Source organism: Erpetoichthys calabaricus, chromosome 9, assembly GCF_900747795.2.
Source record: "Erpetoichthys calabaricus chromosome 9, fErpCal1.3, whole genome shotgun sequence".
NCBI classification, from domain to species: Eukaryota; Metazoa; Chordata; class Cladistia; order Polypteriformes; family Polypteridae; genus Erpetoichthys; species Erpetoichthys calabaricus.
The window spans coordinates 43,049,160-43,069,657 of NC_041402.2; the positions used below are offsets into that span (position 1 = coordinate 43,049,160).

At 37.5% G+C, this 20,498-nt stretch overlaps 1 protein-coding gene across 1 annotated transcript in view; it reads left to right on the forward strand.

The window, feature by feature from the left end:
- Window positions 1-10,680, forward strand: part of gnao1a (guanine nucleotide binding protein (G protein), alpha activating activity polypeptide O, a) — a 341,984-nt gene extending 331,304 nt beyond the window's left edge. The window contains exons 7-8 of the mRNA XM_028809388.2: window positions 1,458-1,611; window positions 8,341-10,680. Of these exons, the coding sequence (XP_028665221.1) occupies window positions 1,458-1,611; window positions 8,341-8,528 (342 nt within the window). The 3' untranslated portion in view covers window positions 8,529-10,680. The remainder of the gene's footprint in view (window positions 1-1,457; window positions 1,612-8,340) is intronic.
- The last annotated feature ends 9,818 nt before the right edge of the window (window positions 10,681-20,498 follow it).

Below are 20,498 nucleotides of genomic sequence, written 5' to 3' on the forward strand. Positions count from 1 at the left end.
ATAGCTGAGAACTTTTTCAACTACAGATGAAAGGTACAAGTTGTAAATGGACAGCATTTCTTTTCCAGTTTCTCACTGCAGTTCTAGCTGAGATGTAATCTTGTGGCATTTCCTCTCAGCTGTAGAGTGAACAGACGTCTGAGAACCGTTTCATCTCCCAATTCTACTGTTTCCCCATCAAGCAGATTTCACTTGTCTGCCATTTCCTTTCATGTCACCCAATGGTCCTCTGCAAGTGCAAACTGAATTGTGACTTTGTGATGGTCCAGAATTGGAGAGTGAGTTATGATGTGGCTATTTAATGGGAAGTTGTTTCCTGTCTTGATTCCCTAGCTAGCCAACTTGAAGCTTAGGTATAGGAGAGCTGTGGGCCTGTTTCTCTCACTTCACCTAATGCAGAGATGAGATGAGATATAACTTGGAGTCGTTTCCTTACATATTCACCTGCAGCAATGCCAGTGGAGTTGTAACTCAAAAGTCTTTCCTCGGCTATGTTTCCTACAGCAGGGTTGCTGTAACTGAAGGCTGTTTTCCAGTTGTTTTTCCTTGATGGCTTAGCCAATGGAGGTGTAATTGGATGCAATTTCTTCTGCACTTTCCTGTCTCGTAGTACCGGCTGAAGTGTAGCTGCCATCTGTTTCTCAGAGTAGCTGAGCTGGCCAGTCTGAATGTGCTGTAATTAGGAGTCTTTTTGTTTTCTGCACCTCAAGCTTAACAGGAACTACATAAAACTGCTCGAAAATTCACTCAACTGAAAACAGCAGTGATTGTCAATTTAGTAACCTTCTCTTTGCAGACTGCCCGACTTCTTGTCTGAGTGACTACAGATAGAACATTATTGCAATTGGGAAATACTTCAAAAATGGAACAATGTGCATTACAATAACATATCTGCAAAATGTTTTTTACATTTGAAATCTGCTCGGGGTGAAGCCCACTTTATTCCACAGGATGTGTGCTCCAGATAGTCAGATCTGCACCCTGCAGCTGATCCTTTTATACACAAGTGGGCTTGCACAGTAATGTGTGCTGAATGGCAGACACAGAGAGGTCATTGTTTCCACCATCTTGAGCTCATCGTTTCCTTGCCTTGCTAAGCCTCTCTGCCTCACTCAGCTACATCTACATCTAAAGTATGGGGCTGCAGATGTGAGCTCCTCAAGACAGCAATGTAAATATGTGTCGTGCTTTGGCAATTCAAAATCCAGTAAACCTGTTTAGAAATACCAAAAGAAGCGTCCGGGTGTTGAGCAGTAGTTACTACTTACTCACTTCTTTCTTCTTGGCTTCTCCAGGGTCCTACAGGCTTTGGACAAATGATCCTGTCACTAACTCTTTTTTTTACAACTTTAATGTTTTTTCTTGTAAATAGCAGCCCCTGCTTTCCCAAGCTAACCTTTCCTCTTCTGTCTTTCTGCTTTTCTTTTTCTTGTCCTTTTTTCTCCCTCCCGCTGCAGAACCGCATGCACGAGTCTCTCATGCTCTTCGATTCCATCTGTAACAACAAATTCTTCATCGATACTTCCATCATTCTCTTTCTTAACAAGAAGGACCTGTTTGGGGAGAAGATCAAGAAATCACCATTGACCATATGCTTCCCCGAATATACAGGTATGCACCTCCCGTTTATTTGACCTGCAGATTGTACTCAATGTGTGAAATATTAATGGGGCTACCAGGTCAGAAATGCCACCAAAAAATACATATTCTAATCGAACAAAAACTGCCACAGGGATGCTCACTGCACTTTTTTTGAAATGATGGATTGATGTCAAATGCCTGCCCACTTGCAATGATTGGTAGATAATTCCAGTAACATTAAAGACAGAAGGGGGACCTTAAAACGCCTATGCCAGTTAATATGATTTCTCTGCCTGTAGTACATTCACTGAAAGTTATGACTTGTAGAGTACTGGGATGGGGCATGTGTGACGTTTTGAACTGTTATGTAATGGGGTATGTCCATTTGAGATGATGCCCAGTCCAGTTAAATCAGCTAGAATTCATTGTCTTAAAAAGTTAGCCATCGAAATGAAGAGTCAAGAAATTTGCCTGGAGTTCTTACTGGGCATTAGGACAGTTGTGTGGTAAAATAATATCTATTTGTACAGTGCGTGTCAACATCAGTGAAGAATGAGAGGTGGCGATCCCAAAAGATGCAGTACGTGTCATAAAATTAAAGCCGTCACATATTTTCAGTTTGCAAAGTATAAGTAAAGCCAGTGCGGAGGGACAGTAACCCAACAGGAAGGGCACCTTCTTGTTTTACTTGATTACCATTCCAAGTTAACTGAATAAAATGGAAAAAAATAACATATCTTGTGGGTCTTGTCTCATCTGTCTTGTACTGAGGATGGAGAAGGCTGTAAAGGCCGATTCAGCTTTGGCCAGCTTGCACGCTAATCCTCTGACAGAAATGTATGAGAGACAGGTTGTTAGTCAGTTTGCTGCATACATGCCATCAGATTCATGATAGTGTTTGTGTTTTTTACTTCTCCATCAGATTTTGCGTTGAGCAAATTCAAACGGGACACAGAAAAAAAATGGGCTTGTGTTAGGGGTCCTGCATTACACAGCCTGAAACATAACCTGTTGTTAATCTGGTCCAGGACATGGATTTCTGTTTTGCCGCAGTAGACAGTAGGGTGGTGAACAGGAAATCGTGAGATGGACCAGATATTCGGCAACTGAAGGATCAGATTCCACTCTGATATGGAACTCTGGTACTCGCATTAATGGCCGTTCGTTTTAACTGAATGCTCAAAATTGAGTGAGTATTGTGCAAACAAAGAGAAATTGTGACCCTGGCTTGTAGTTGGCTCATAGTTTGCACCCAAGGTCAGATGTTTTCCTTTTTTGTTTTAATAATAATACATTTCATTTATATAGCGCCTTTCCCATTCTCAAGTCTGTTTTTGATACAAAACATTGTACACGGGTACTTATTATTGAATTGGCATATGTGACACACATGTAGATAGGACCAACTTCCTAATGATCATCTATTAATCCTCTTATTTTGAAGACAAACTGGACAGCTGTATCTTTAATGTGACCCCAGCAACAACAGAATTCAAATGGCAATGTTATTTGTATGCTGTGATAATGGCACAAAAACAAACAGTTTTAACTGATACACTAAAATATTGTGTCTTCATTCAGTGTTCTTACACTCCAATTACTCAGTTAAATCAAACAACTGCACTTACAGCGTGACCACAGTAAAGGATAACCTATTTACATGATATAATCTTACTCCATATGTACCTGCACTGTTACTGAAATTACAGAGTAAGTACACTGTAGAAAAGTCTAGTCAGAGTAGTGGACGAAAATAAGCCACAATACTTTAATTTAACAAAAGGAGGTCATTGATAGCATTAGTGCTGACCCAGAACTTTACATTAAACACCAGAATAATATTGTTAAAGCAGTCCCCACTTTTATAGCTTAAAGATCTTCCCCCCACTATTGCCATTCCATCAATCACTGTCAACCTGCATACTTCATACCAACAAGCTGGCAAACATTTGTCAGTTTAATGCTTACAGAGATCATTAATTGTCTTATCAGTAACTGCCTGTCCTTGAAACTCCTTTACCTTCACAGACCTCTACTGACCCCCTGTGGAAATATTTTATAGGTTATGATATACTTAATAAGTAACTACAGTACACCCCCAAAATTAGCAGGGGTTATGTTCCTAGAGCACCTGCGAATTGTGAAAAACTGCGAAGGTTAAACCCTAAATATACCCCTAAAACACTTTAATTTAATTTCAAACTCAGCTTAATACATTACCTAAAAAAGAATGTAAAGGTAAACCTGTATACTGTACTGCTATGTCTCCCGAGGTACTAGAATGTAAAATACTGATGTTACCGCTATATGTACTGTAATTCATGCAAGCTCAGTTTCATTGCCAGAAGCCTTAGAAGGTGCAGGGCGTTTCGGCGGCATCTTGGGGCTTTAACCCTTAAACTGCCACATAATTGGGGGTTAATGCATCCCTGGACGCCAAATACTTTTTGCTGCACTTTAAGTAAACGTCACAATTCACAAAGAAAAAGTGAAATTTTAATAGAACACATTTTTTTTCATGCAAAGAGCATCACAATTAATGCAACACTGATCTTTTTACACACTGCTAATGAACTGTAAAAACTATTTAAAAAACTACTGGAACAATATGTACAAAGTGCAACTGACGCCATGGATGAAATTAAGTACATGACCGAGCCAACCGCAAGCACACAGAGGTAAACACTGACGCTGTCTCAATCCCAGAGACAGTGAGGCTGCAGTGTGTCACGCTTGGGTCACAGAATTGCACAGAAACACAGGACATTGTAGAGACAGGAACTTTATTCAAACACTTCAAACAAACGTGTCTCTTTGAGAAGTTATACAAGCTCAGTATGCAGTTAGTTCTCGGATTAAAGAATAGACAAACATCATAGGGGAGCACAACGGGAGTGGGACCCCAAACAATCAGCCAAAAAGGACAGGTGTTGTTCAGGCTTTTAAGTATGCGTAGCGTCGTGTGAGAAGCATATCACGCAACAGAGCAGCAAGTAAGGGAGCAATGTGAAAGTAGTTTATCAGCGTTTTTTGAGGGGTGTCTGTGTCTTCTAGGGGTGCGTTCAGCCCCCCTGTTCACATGGGGCTGGCAATGGTCATGAGCTGGCTGCTCAACGAATGTTAGGCACTGACTGATCAGCTCCTGTGTGCTCGCAAATGGCACTGGGAACCGACTATAGCTGGTTGAGGTGGTTTAAGGGTTAAGAGGAACAAAACAGAAAACACAAGAACACTCAGCTGGAGATGCATCATAGTCAATCAGCACCAAGAAGAAATTAATAATGCTGTAGCAGTCTGGTGCCGCTAAGATTTACACTGTCGAGAAGACTGCAATTTATTTATTTTTATGGTAGAGATTCCAGGGACGCACCCAGCCTTGACCCAACCCGCAAGCACTCACAAACAGAGACAAAAACAAAGCAATCTGGTAATCAAACAGCAAATAAAGAATGTAATGAAAACAAATGAAATAAATGAAAACGATACCACCCCTGTTCCCCTTACAGAGATTACACATTAAATACAACAAAGCACAAACAAAACACACACAGTAAATCATGAAAAACATTCATGAAAAAATGGCAATGGATGAAATGTAATGATGAAAATAGATAGTCCAGAGATCCACACGTTGAATGGGAATGTAAAGATAGTCCTACCGCTAGCTCCTGAAATAGTGAAGACGGGTTCAGGAGTGCTTCTTTCTTTGCAGGATGGCCATGAATTCACTTATAGTCCTCATGTACAGAGGCAGACGGCAGACAATGCAGACGCCAAACATGAAACAATCGAGGACAAAACAAATAAGTACAGGTAACCCAACAGAAGGCAGGCAGAGAGACAGAAACTTGAAACACAAATTACAAAAACTTTTTTTTTTTGGTTCAAGCTGCGCTGACATCCTTTGACCCCAATAGCCCCAGCACCCTCAGCAGAAGACCAATTAGAGCCACTGCCGGGACTGCTGGGAGTTGCAGTTTCAAATTCTACTGGTTACTTTCACCATCCCAAGCCGCATTTCCTCTACAGTTGCTTCCTGTTCTCTCTACAGTACAGTATTGCCACGAAAAAAGCCATAAAAATTGCGGAGGATATTTGCGGTTTCTGCTAACAATTATTAGATAGGTTCTAAGGAAAAATCCGCAAACTCTGAACTGCGACTTCGCGGGGGTCTACTGTATACAGATACAGATTTGGTTATAATTTAAAGAAAAAAACAAGTATGAAACTATTTAACATACATGAAATCCAGGCCATTACCTACTGTTAAACAATATTGTCTATTTTCTTAGTGAAAGGATTTAGAAGTTCACAGAGCAGAATAAAATCCCTGAACAGACGCATACAAACAGAGCCTACAGTATATTCTTCCACACAGCGTGCTTAGGCAGGTCACTATACGGAGTGAACATGTGCTGTAATAAGTAACATTTCATTTTAAAGTATAACCAATACATACTCTGGAAATATTCGTAACCCTGTAGGATATACAAAGTATTGCTGAATATAAAGAAAGAACAAGTTCAGCCTGCAGTGTATATACAGACATCACGGCTTTACTGTACACTACTACATATTTCTGTATTAATCAGATTGAAAATTTGATGTGATCTTCATGTAAATCCAAATAATCAGATTAAAAGAAAATCTGAGTAAACAAATAGGGACCAAAAATGTCACGATTGTTTCATCCAACATTTTTTGTTCTATAAAAATGGCTTGAATGTTACATTCAAAGATGTCACCTTCCTTAGCATGTCCTGGTTCACCAACCCTGCCCATTCCATCCTCTGTACAGAAGTGCTTGAACCCACTGATAATTTCAAAATGTCTTGTAGGATCTACTCACTTCAGTTCATGTATTTGGGTTGAGTCTGCAATTTAGATCCTTGCAGAGTTCCCTTTATTTCTGACTGACCCACATGTTATTAAAATTCAGTTCAAAGTAACATGCCAAGCCAAATCAATTAGAATATTTCAGAATATTTGCTCTCTCAATGACAGGGATTCTTCTTGGTCTTAACTCCAAACGTTCATGCTAGCATGACAAGAGGAGTTTCTGTAATGAGAATGAAGTTATTGTGAAATGATGGCAACAAAGATCCAAAAAGGACAAATACTAATTAGACTGGCAAATAGAGTTGACAGATCCTCATTTGACCACAGTGTGACTCACTTCAACTTACCTGTATTTGAAGAGCAATGTTTGACAATCCCAGCCAGAGTTTGTTATTTTTAAAGACCTGAACCTAATTCTCATCTCACTGACTGGAGCATCTGACTCAAATGATCTTCTTAACTAAGACAATTGGCTTGATGTGACACCCAAACCTAAAGACAGTGACTGCGGAGTGAAAATGAACATTTTTATGTTATGCACTTCAGCATATTCTCTTTATTTATTATGCTCTCCTCATCTTCATCTAGGCTCTTCATTAACCCATTGACCATCATCTGGTCCTGGAGAGAGAGAGTAGGTACAACAAATGGATGAATGCTGAACAAACACCTATGTGAAAGAAATAAATAACAAATGCTTTATAATCATCGGAAGGAGCAGGATTAATGTATCCACCAGCAGTACTTATAAGGTGCAAGAAGCCGCACATAATGAGTTACCAAGAACAGGAATCAGAAAGGCTATTCAGATGAAGAGGAGAGCGTATTAGGAAGATCAGCACTCTTGTTAAAAGATAACTTTGGCATTTTTCTAGTCGAAGTATCCTGCCCGCTCTGCCATTCCATAATGGAAACCTAGGGGCACAGGACACAACTGGAAAAAAAATTCTAAAACTTACCAAGTGGAAACCTTGTGATATAAAAAAACATGCCATCCGTGTTTCCGATGTATGATTATGACAACAAAAGGGGTCTGAAAATAATCATTTCATTGCATATCCCTGGTACTTTCTTGAGGTAAAGATGTGTTTCCAAGTCACTTGTTTCACAGCAGTGGCCTTCATGTTAGGAGTTACCACATAAATATGAAAGTAAATCAACATGATACCAAGCACATGGCAGGAGCAGTTTAATGTGATTTTGTCTTTCAAGAGGAAACCAAGCCCCTAAATGTGAGAGGTTGCTGTAGGTGAACTGGAGGACAGATGTGTGTGCTCTCTGCTACAAGGTGTTCCCCTCATAAGCACAGCCTGCGACTCCCAAGAAAACTCCAAATGAACTAAGAAGGTTCAGTCTATGACTGGATGGCACTGAAGAAGGCAAAAGTACGACACAAAAAGAAACTGAATAAAAGTATGTCAGCTTAGCATTCAGTGGAGAAATGATAGGCTTTACACTTCAGGATGAATGTTTAGACCTAAGAACCTTTTTTCAGCAAGGCTTGAGGAATTTCTAACATGGGGAACATCGTGGCTGTCAAATAGAAAGAAAATGGGGCTCTAGGGACAGATTTCCGCCATGTGCGGCTTTCTTCCTCTGCAAAACCAAAGCTTTGCTTCATACTGCAGAAGCTGAGATCAGCTGAGGTCACACATTTCATGCTCATCCTACCTGGTAGGAGGGTCTCTCTCAGAATTACCCTCCTCAAGATTTCTTCCATTTGTTTTCCCTACAACATTTTCTTTGGGAGTTTTTTCTTGTCTTCTAAAAGAGTCATGGCTAGGGAGGCTGTCAAAAACAGGGCCTATTAAAGCCCACTGAGGCTTTCCTTGTGTGATTTTGGGCTATAAAAGAAATAAATTGTTGTTCTTGTTATTTTTAACTGTTTTTTTTTTTTGTTTGTTTTGCTTTGCATCCCAGGACCCAACACCTATGAGGATGCTGCTGCCTACATTCAAGCACAATTTGAGAGCAAGAACCGCTCCCCGAACAAGGAAATCTACTGTCACATGACATGTGCCACAGATACCAATAACATCCAGGTCGTCTTTGACGCCGTCACCGACATCATCATTGCCAACAATCTCCGAGGCTGTGGCTTATACTGACCGTTCTGTATAGTAACTTTGGTAATGATTATTAAAATGCAAGTTGGTAAACAAAAGGCATAACATATATATATATTAAAGAAGAAATCTTTTTAGTTTCTCTCAAAGAGCTGCAAACAGAATTGATTTTGTAATATAAAAAAAACCCAGCCCTTTGGTCAAACACAAGCGAGAGACTTTATCGCACATCAGACGCCTGCCCCCTTCACTCACTGTTTACTGATTTTGAAGCTGTAACCCCCTTTCATAGAAGCGTCATTCTTTTATTTGTTGTCTTTTTATTTATAGAACTATATATATATATATATATATATATATATACATATATATATAATATATATATGCAGATATATTTATTACGAAGATCAAGATGGCGCTGGCATGAGGCATTTGCCTCCAAATATCAAGCTGTTTCAAAAGAGCTGGGTTTTCTTTGTGCACTGTCTCCATTCTGTTCAGCTGTTTGATATTTTAGGAACTTTTTGAGGACACACAGGTTAGCACCATATCAGTTTCTTTGATTTTATTTGGCTTTAGTTCTTTCCACAACGCTCACTTGTGGAATGTGATTCCTCCCAAGTCGTCCATTGAAATAGGGCTAGGTCTTTCTCACAAGTGTCTCTGGGAATATGGAGGGGTTTCACTCCTCTTTCCAACACATCTACAAGGGCATATGTTTGCCAACAGAAAAAAAAAATATATATCGCAAATATGTCATATTGGTGCCAATCTCCTCTTTGGCGGTCTTGGACTAGAACTAGCAAACCAACTAGGCTATGGTAATGAAGATCATGTTATTGTTTCTGTAAAGTACCTCGTCGTTTTCTTTTCTTTTCTTTTCTTTTCTTTTCAGTTTAATTTCTCCAAGTCCCTGCCCTCTCCCTACCACAGCCCACCCCATGTCTTGCTCTCTTTTTCTCATCTGCAGGCTGGTTAATGGCTCTCCTGTTGTTGTTCGCATACTGGTAGCATGAACTTTGTTTGGCCTTTAAAAAAAAAAAAAACAAAAAAAAACAAAAAAAGGAAACAAAAACAAAAAAAACAAGAAAAAAAGGAAATAAAAAAATAAATAACCAGAAAAAAAGTAAATAAAAGAAAACACAGCCATCCTTTGCATTTAAAGTTTTCAGTGCAGGATGCTGACTGTGTGTGTGTGTAGAATGCTGTAGATCTGGAATTAGCCATGTCTTTACAAGTAGAAGCTAAAATGATAATACTAATTATAATAATCATAACAGGATTTCTTGTGCTTCGTAGGTACAGATTTTTTTCTCTTTTTTAACAGTTTTGCAACAGTTCTAAAAGACATTGTTACCCATATCGATGTAAAAGACCGTACAGGATCTTTTGCCTGATCGCCCTGCACCATTACAGTCTTTACTAGCCTGGAGATAGGCTTATTATGAGGATTTTATTTATTTATTTTTTTTAACCCTTTTGGGATTTTGCTTTGTGATTTTTTTTCACACAACCAAGTACAGCTGTCACGATGGCAGTTTGGCTGTATAACTCCCCCCTAAATGCGCTTATTTCATTTATTTCTTTCTTTTAATTAGTTGTCCAATGTCTTCACCCCTCCAGGTTTGTACAGAAAAGCACAGCTCTCACGGACCAGTAGATCTGAACGTCGTTACCCTTTTTGCTCTGATAAAGACTGTGTATTACATACCCGGTTAGGCTCTTTCCCACCCTGCCCTTTTTTTCTTTCTACAGTGAATGCTTTTTTTGTGCTGCTTTCCTCTCTTCCTTTTAGTGAATGGTGTTCTCTTATGTGGGATGTTTGTGCTGCAAAACCAATCGAATGTAGTGTTTACATTAAAGCCACAGTTTTCATGACTAATTCTTTGTCATTTCTACTTTGATTATATCTCTTCACGTTTTCACCTTAAAAAAAGATTAACTTGCTTACATTATCAATCATGCTGTAAAAAAAAAGAATAAATAAATTTAAAAAAACTGAAAAAGAAATCCACTGGCTGAGTAGCAGCTCTTATGTTTTTTAAGCTTTATTTTATCAATCGATAAGGTTTAATTTTATTTTCTCTTTCTTCCTTTCTTTTTTGCGATATATATATATATATTCTGGACACTGCCAGTCTTTCTCTTTTAATGGAAAATTAATGTGAAGCTCAATAAAGAGTGTTTGTCTGTACCTCTCGTCTCCCCAAGTTTGGTTTTCACAGCAATAATTCACTTTCAACTTACCGGCCAAAAAGAATGGGAAATATTTTAAACTCGGTTTACAAAGCACAAATCTCTAATGGTGTCAATATCAACAGAGTGCCAAGTTTCATCTCAACTGACGTGGAGATATTGTTGTCTCTCAAGTGCCGCTTTCTATTCTGATTTTGCACGCCAACCCATCCATTACTCGATGAAATCTTATCACCTGAGAGATGGAAAATAGCTGTTTTTTTTAACCTTGATTCAATTAGAATGCTGATTTGACTTTCTAATGGCAGAGCTGGTCTGGACTGATATCAAATTGCAGTCTTTCATTTTCTTTCCATCCAGCCATAAATGCAAGTGACTGTAACTTTCAGACCTAGTAAATGTTTCCTAACCATTACATTAATGGAAGACAAGCTAGTTATCGTTTCCTACTCTGCTTAAAAATAAACATTTCATTTGCACTAACAAAAAAAAAAAAAAATACTGACCTCTGTTTCTGCTTGGTGTCTCAAGCTTAGCCGATTTCTGCAATGCTTTTGATGCGGCTGAAGCCCCCTGCGGCCCTGCCTTGGAATCAGATGAATACTCGTAACGCTGATTACCCATGATGGCCAGTCAACTGTTTTGTCTTTCAAATGGAATTATGAACAATGTGTAAGATGGGTCCTTTATGAAAATCCATGCAGCTAGTACTAGATACTGCTCCTCCACTCTCTACAAGAAAGTTTAAAAAAGGTAACAATGTAGAAAAACAAAAAGAAGAAATTGCAAACAAAAGTCCAGGAAAAACAACCCAAAAGGTTAAGAAAATATTTGAAAAAGAAATCCCATTCAAAGCTACGAATAAGAAAAATAAATTAAAAAAAAAAAAAGCTAAAGCAATCAGCCATGTATTCACAGTAAAATACAATTTAAAAAGACTCCCAGATATACAAAGAGAAATCTCTGAAACAGTGCTTCACCCAAGGCAATCGATGGAAGACCTCAGAGAGAAGTTACAAGAAAGTCTGCCATTATGTTGTTTAAAACACAAGAGTCCGACATGCAAATTCTCTATGACTGCAATAAATGTGATCTGCTAGAATTCTTCCACTTAAGTAGTGAATTACATCCTTGAGGACAGCAGTGGAAATTAAGGAGACCTGCTCTTAAGACAGAAACCAGAAAGCTCTTCTTCATGCAAAGAGTTGTAATCAGGCAGAAACTACTAAGTCATCTAGCTGAAGAGGAAACTATGACAACCTTTACAAAGGATCTGGATAAGATGCTGTGACAACTTAGCTAGCTATGAGCTCACAAGAACAAGTCTGATGGACGGGACGGTTTGTTACGTTTTTGACGGTGTTATGCTTTTTATTATTATTCTGTCCAAGGTGACCTGCAAGAACAAACTATTTTACATATAATTAAGCTCAAGGCAGTGGGCCATTTGAGAGCTATCAAAAACCCCTAAGCCTTTTGGAATATTACAAGTAATGATTAAATAAATAATGCACATCATTTATAAATCATTATCATTAAAAATCCCCATAATCATTTAATACTGGGGGAGTACCTAAGTGGAATATTGCAGAGGTGATTAGAAGACACAAAATCTTACCAGCATCCAGTATAAAATAATGAAAACTACAGCCAGAATCAAACTAGAGACAGTTTGTATGAAAACAACATTCTCAAAGATAGAAAACAAGGATTTTGCAAAGGAAAATCCTAACAAACAGATCTGCTAGTCTTTATAACAAGCGCTGGGGGTCTCAGACAGAAGTAAAGCATACAACATGATTGACTTTGACTTTCCAAAAGCCTTTGATGCAGTTTCACCCTGAAGCTTGAAGATATGGACATCATTTACTTGCGTCATCACTGTATGTTTCTTCATGGACCATGCAAAAGATTTCAGATGAAACAATGGTGCTTCACATGGGGTGGGGGCCTGAGAGACCCCCGGAACAAGGACTGTTTGTTTGGTTTTTATTAGCTTCACAGAGAGAGAGAGAGACTCCTTTAAATCTGCAAATGACATCAACAATGATGGGAGAACAAATACTAAAATGGACAATAAACTAGATCACTAAGATCCAGAGAGCCTAAAGTAGATGTTAAAAGTGTCAATAATTATAAAGATAAGTTACATCATGCTGACCTGCCTGCCAGAAGTAAATTCTGAATGTTTTGGTCAACTATACTGACACAATTTCTTCATCCTCCAGGCACAGAATCTAAAAAAGCAAATGTATTATAAAAGTTAAAACAAAATCAAAGTGATATGATGACGAAGCTCTAAATAGCGCTGGTGAAACAGCACGTAGTGTACTGTGAGCAGATCTACAAAAAAAAAAAAAAAAAATACTAAGCCTGAACAGAGAAGAACAACAAAGTCCATGCCCTACTCGGCCAGTCGAGGAAACTGATGTTCTAAAGGAAGGCTACATGGGGACCCAATCTGGGCCTTCACATTTGAAGATGACCTTGATGAAGCTGACCCATGAATTTATTAGTGAATGAAGTGTAATTTTGATTGAATGCAGGAAGCATTTCTTCATATGGGAGGTAGAATTGTAAAGGTTGACAGCTATTAAAAATATCAAGATGAGTGACTATGACAGCATGACTATTTAGTTGTAAAAGACAGAATGGTCTCTGTTTGTTTTTTAATATTTATTATTTTCTCTAAATGAAACCTATTAATCCAACCCTAAAATAATGACAATGTGTATAAAGAAAGTATCCTGATAAACCAGGAAGGAATTCAAACTATTTCAATCCTGGACTGAGGAAATCGTCTGAAAAAAAATACATTTTATATTGAGCCCAGGTCATTGCAACCAGAGAAAAAAAAGAAAAATACATTCTGGACTTTGCAACAACAATAACAACAGACAAAAAAAATATGAGCAGGGATTAATTAAACAGTCATAATCAACTGACCAAAGAGGCAATACAAAATGACAACCCGGTATGATCACAAAGGAGTCTCACCTCATTCAGCTGTGGGCCAGAGAAACTTTAGGAAGACGTGGGATTCGAGTAATTCCTCCATTCGGGGAATTGACACAGAAAATCCAGCAGAGACCAGTTGTTTGTAAACCTACAAAGCACTACCATGAAACAGAGTGAGAAAAGGCAACTTATAATGGTGCTCTGATCGGGTTTTTTAAGGTGGATACCAATCCTTGATTTCATGTTACTTGATCAGCCAATTTTGATCTTTTTTTCTTTTAAAAAACTTTTTACACTAAGCCCCTGCATAGCCAGACTCCTTATGTCCTATACTAAAGTGAATTTGTATAATTAAAAACTATAAATCACAGGTGTTAACTATTCATTTTTTTATTAACAAAAAGAAATTATGTAGGCTTATTGTTCAATGGCCATAAAAATACTAAAATAGTTTTCTTAAAACGCAAACAAATAAAATATGTATAAAAATATTTTTCCATAATATATATAGCATATAAAAATAAAATGCTTCTCATAATTACAAACTGTCATATTGTTTAATTTTTTTCTGTAATGTACTTATCAGAAGAAAGGCTTATTAAAAAAGTTTTCACGATTTCTCTAACAAGAAAAAAAAAAAAATTACATATATATATATATATATACAGTATATATATATTTATTTATTTATTTGGTATTGGCAATTAAACACTGCTTAAATGTGAATATACCTGTACTTATGGGTTTTAATCATTAATTGCACTACAGCTTTTTGCTGTTAAAATATACATTTACTACATTTATACTGGTGTGTTCATTCAATTCAGAATTCTTGAGGTGTAATTATATACTGTATATGTTTTACTTTTTTAATAATGCAGTGCTGGTTTTTTACCAAAACCTATGCTGTATGTCACACAGTAGCAAATAATAAACACAGTACAATTTTTTTTAAAAAGCTGCAAATGTATCAAATGTTCATAAGTTGTTTTATCAAGGAGACTCGAGACTAACATGCTTAACAGCTTTATAACTAAAATACGTTTTGCTATTAAGCTAACAAGACTATATTTTATTAAGCAGTAATTTCAAAGTTGTCTTTATCTTTCCTTTATCCAACTGAAAACCTGAAGCACTTAAAGCAAGCTTGCAATCCAAACTCAAACGGTATCCATTTTAATTAAAGAACAAAATAAAAAGGTCTGAATTCATTACAGTACCTTTTCATGATGACTCCTCCGATTCCTTTTTCTCAGCTTATTACTCCACTTTTAACGTAAAGGCTACTATACCTTCTTGTAAAACAAGCCTTGACTTGCTTCGTTTACACTACAGGAGATTCACAAAAAAAATAAATAAATAAAAAATAAGCACACTGCCTCAATTACCATAATACCTCACGTAAAGGAGCAGTACAACTAAATTACTGATCAGCACTCGAGTCTTTTTTAATGAAAATCAGCCAATTTAGAACAGCGGCTGATCAATTGGAGCATCTCTAGTAACATACTGTAATTATCCCAATTCTACATTAAAATGATTTGATGGGGAGCTAAAACTGCTTTTACTTTTGACTTGCAGGGAAGAAAACTATCACAAAACAGAAATGCAAATGTTATTAAACCAAACCAAAGCAGTTTGTATTGCTAAAAATATGGAAGAAACAGTCTCTAACCAACAAGTTCCATTTTTTATCTCAGTTACACAAAACTGAACGGATCAGTCAAAATTTCCATTTTCTGAAGGCTTTTCATTCTTCACAGACCTGCACCATGGAGTGATTTACGAAAGACCCTTCAATTTGAGATGCTGCCAGGTGAGCTTCAATTGCACTAAGCAGGTTTGAAAATGCATAGATAGAGTCTCATTGCATTGAATTTACTTGGAGGACTTCAAATTTTATATTGCATCATTTATTATTTTATACATGCAATATTTAAAATGGATTAAAAAAACTATTTATGATGTAATTTTGGCACCATTTTATGGCTCCTTTTCCTTCTGGTGCTTCATTTTGTTTCTGTTTTCTCATGGCCTCAGCCATGTTGTTTATCAGTGTGACTGGCATTGCTAGTGATGTCTCTGCAGATTTCCTTCAGAAGATGGTGGTGTGTGTGTTCCCAGCAGTATTATTGTTTGCTAGAGACCTGCATTCTAGTGATGGTAGGGCACTCTGCTTTCATGTTTTGAGAATGATTTTTGATTTACGTTTTGGTTTTTGCTTCTTGAGCTTTTTGACCGTCCTTCTTTTGGCTCCTGATTCCCTGCTTGATTTTTTGACTATGGTCAACTTCTCTAACTGTGTCTTTTGAGCAGCCTGCTTCTATCTTGGCAAACACCCCATCCTTAAGCAGTTCATTATGTATTTTCACTAGAAGAAATATAATTTGTTTGTAACAATGTGCTTTTTAAAATATAACAAACTCCTAAAAAGTAATTCAACAACTGAAATTGCTGAACAACTTAGCAGCAAAGAGATCTGGATACACAGCATGACTCACAGATTTTGCTGATTGGATTCAATCAGAATTCAAGAAATCCAGGAAAACAAACAGATTGGACTGAAACATGCAGGCTTCTCTCACCCACAGGCATTTCTCAAGGTAAGAAAACAAAAGTGAAATTACGTACGATATTTATCTTTAAAAATGAATTAAATATTAATATTCTGTATGTAAACTCGAAGATAATTGTTTTTACGATAGTACCTGTCATAGTTTGCCTCTTTTTGGCTACACAATCTTCTGATACTAAAATATGTCATTGGATTTTATTGGTCCTCTTACTTGTCCGCCGGGGTATCAAGCATCTGGAGGCTGTGAATCTGTAAAGTATTTCAACCAGGGTTGTGGAATCTTTGAAAAAACATCAGATTCCAACTCAAAAAATTCAACTTCAAGTTCATTAGAGAAAAGGGGCATTCAGAGTCCCAGTGAGAACTGGATGAGAAACAGGCTTGTGCACATCTTAAAAGTGCACTGTAATCAGAGAGAAGAAAAGAGCTAGGGTGCCAATGTGCTGCCCATACTGAATGAATGGGAACTCTTTCCAAAAACTGAATCAAAAATAGTCATAAAAAGGAAGGACCATCAGTTCCGTTAACGTGAGACTCTTCTTTTAGTGATGTTCCTCGGAGACAGCTGGACCTAGGATGAACACCTACTTCCAGATGTTTTCCAGCATTATAGGGGAAATTATGTCATTGTTTGGCTGGATTTCCACCTCCACTCCTCTCCAGTGACAGTTATCACCTCTTCATCAGTCTCCATCATGCCTTAACAGAGGCAGTGAGATGCTCCTTGGGTTTTTGCGAGTGACAATGTATAACAAAGAGTAAATAAATTTTCTGAGGCTGCATCGACCTTAACTTTGTGCGGCATATTTTAAATCACAAAGCATTCCCTTTGCAACTGTGGCAGCCACTTCCTCCCAGATCTCAGTGTGCGTGTCAACATTCTTCAAAAACAGAGATAAGTTTAATCCATACTTCATTACTAGTTAATGTGTTTTTATTAGAATACTAGTGCTGGGTCACATAAGAATTTAAGATGGTGACTCCCACTAAAAAAAAAAACACGGCCAAATCCACAACTCTGACTGCAACCCCACAGCCCTGATTTAAACCATTTTTGAGCTTGTCAACAATTAACCATATGAATTAGTTCCACCTTCTTCAGGCATTTGATTATCACCATTTCTCCAATGCCTTAAAGATTTTCCCCAGATGTCTATAAACTGTACCCTCATGCATGTGAATCCACTACTCAGTCTCATCTTATTGCCCACTGTACCCTCAAGTCCAGATGGATGCTTAACCCATACCTGAGACAAAGCTGATGGTGTCTCAATGGCTATGTAGCTAAAATATAATTTGTGCTATAGACAGGAATTATACAGCCTGCTGTTATTAAAGGTTTGTATATTTCACAATTCTTCATATAACTTGTGTGATAGACGACCGGGGTCCTTGTCCGGTCAGGATGCCCTTCTGAGTAGAGGAACGGGAGAGAGGACATATCAACAGTAGTACCTCCCCCGGGACACAAGAGAGCAGCCTCCCTGGATTGTATCAGGGCCATAGGTTTGGAGTTTAGAAGCTCAACCCTGCTGGGGCCTGTGGCCACTTAGACAGCACCACACTCGGAAGTGCTGCCAGAAGAGGCACCAGATTCCCATGCAGCACTTCCGTCACACTCGGAAGTGCTGCCGGAAGTTGATCGAGGTGCAACTGGAGCACCTCCGGATGCAGTATAAAAGAGGCTGCCTCACTTCATTCAAGGAGCCGGAGGCGGGGGGCAGTGGACAGAGCTTGTGGGAGAGGAGTAGAGGCAGCCAGAGAAGAGAGGAAAGGAAGAAAGGATTGAGCACTGTTAGTGACTGTAGTAACACATTGTGTGGTGCTCTAAAGCCTTAGAGAATAACAAACGTGTGTGTTTTTCAGACATTGTGTCTCAGTGTCTGTCTGTAGCCGGGCTGATCATCTACACTTGGCAACAACTCCTAGAAAAGTAGAATTGGAAAAGAGCTGGATGAAAATACAGCAGTCTGTGTAAGGTGCTTTGTGTGCTCCTTGGTTCTACCAATCAGAAGTAGTATTTTATACCGTTAATATTATTTTGTTTGACAACATCAGGTATAAAACCATCACAGTGCCTGTACCTTAAAACAAAGTATTTATAAGCCTCTGTGGTTGGAGGGCCTAGGATTTTCATGGACACATGATTAGATAATAAAACACATGGACTAACTTAAGGATTTAGTTTAGCATATTGTAATATTCCCACCTGAAGCAAGATACACTGTGGACAAAGTAAGCACAAATACAAGTAGCCATTCATCAAATTTTGACTTGGAAAGCACAAATACACAGAAAAGGCCTGTATACGTTATTAGAAACATCAGCGTCCTATTAAAAAAAAACACCACAATATTTTATCAGATATTGGAGATTCAAGCGTGGAATATAATACATGTCTGACATTCTTTATTTCTATCACTGCAGAGGTGTGGAACAATCAGGAACATCCATGGAGAATTCCATTGGGAACATGGGAGCTGCACATGCACTTCAAACATCCGAGAGTGGACAAAGTAAAGAGTTGCTGCACATCCTCATATCTGTGTGTGAATGACACTTTAGATTTCACAAATCTGAATCTTGCACGTATATTCCTAAGTAGTTTACAGCATAAATACTTAAGATTGTAAATGCACACAAACATAGTAATAAACGTACTCCAGAAACTGCTTATAACCATATTACTGCATTTATTTTTGTATGACACTTCGACGTGCAGGCAGAGGTGGCATTTCCTACTTCTCTATCACTCAGCAAATTTTAAATATTTTGGGTACTATTTATTGTGCCAATTTTTACACAAGCCCAAGCGTATGTAACTAGATCTACAGCAACCCTGAAAGCAAAAAGGCACTGGCAAAAAAAACAAGGAAAACATTCAAAATGAACAGTATTTACTCTAATTATGGTGTGTAAGGATGATATTTTCTACTTAAAGGTACACTCCAGCAAAAAATTATATTTTTTAATGTTACTTACCCCATGTAATGTGACAGTGATGGCTGAAAAAAAATTTGAATCTCATGTTTTCATTCATAATGGAGATTAAAAAAAGTTTGTTTGGATCTTCAGGCAATCTGGAGTTAGAGTATAGTTAAATATGAAGAAAAGAAAGAAAAAGAAGTTAAAAGTGAATTCGTCCATGAAAAAGCAAAAAAGAAAAACAGAGCAATATGTATACTGCTAAGGAGGGAGTTGGCCTGAAGAGGCTATGTAGCACATCACTGTCAACAAAATCAACTTGAATTATGCTGCGGCTTGGTATTATGGTTAATAAAAATTCTGTTACTAATTCTATTAGTATTTGCTGACTCACAATATTAAAGCATTTATATAATAGTGATTTTTTTCAGTTTGGCATATTTCAAATGATTTATTTTACAAATCAGTTAAGAGGCAAGTCTATATTTTTAAGAAAGGCCAATTGTAGTGATGAGCACCATAAAACTATGTTAAAAGCAATTTAGCACAAAACATTAAAACACAATGGTACTTAAAATGCCAAAATAGATTAAAATACAACTACCTAGTACACCAAGTGAAAAACAAAGAGATAAAGAGAATAAAGCAATTTGTACGCTTTTACTTTTCTATGTCAGTGTTCCCACTAATGAACTTGTTACACCTTTGGAGCAGAGACAACCTTCACATAAGCTTGAACAACATAAAGCAATGCAGCAAACTACAACAAGCAGGCCTGACAGATTTCAAAATTAAAAAACACCTCTCTTTACTTTACAAGTCAGTCAAGAGGTATGTCTCTGTTTTTTGCATGAAGCCAATCACAGTGATGACTGCCACAAAACATTTTAAAAGCAATTCAGCACAAATAATTAAAACACAATGGTTTTAAAAATTGCAAACTTTAAGAAAACAACAAACTGGTACAAATTGTTGACTCTAATGTACTCTAATCTACAATGATAATTTAAAGATCAAATGAAAAATTATAACAACTTTATTATGTTTAACCATCTCTGTGAATCTTTTCTTCATGTCCCCACTGGGTGTCAGGCTTACATAAAGCTCCCTTAGTCCTGATTTTCACACATACTTTACCAAGTCTAAAAAAGCTCTTCAGACATCATTCTGGAAACAAATTAAAAATTTTTTTCTTTTATTCAAGTACAGTGATGCTGAAATGAAGATGACAAGCAAAAATGTAATGATATAGGATCCTCACTCCAAACAAGTGAACCAACAAGGTCAGCAGAATGACTGTTGTCAGTTTGGTTCTTTTCAAACCTGAAATACATAAATGTGTTGATTTTTTTTATGAA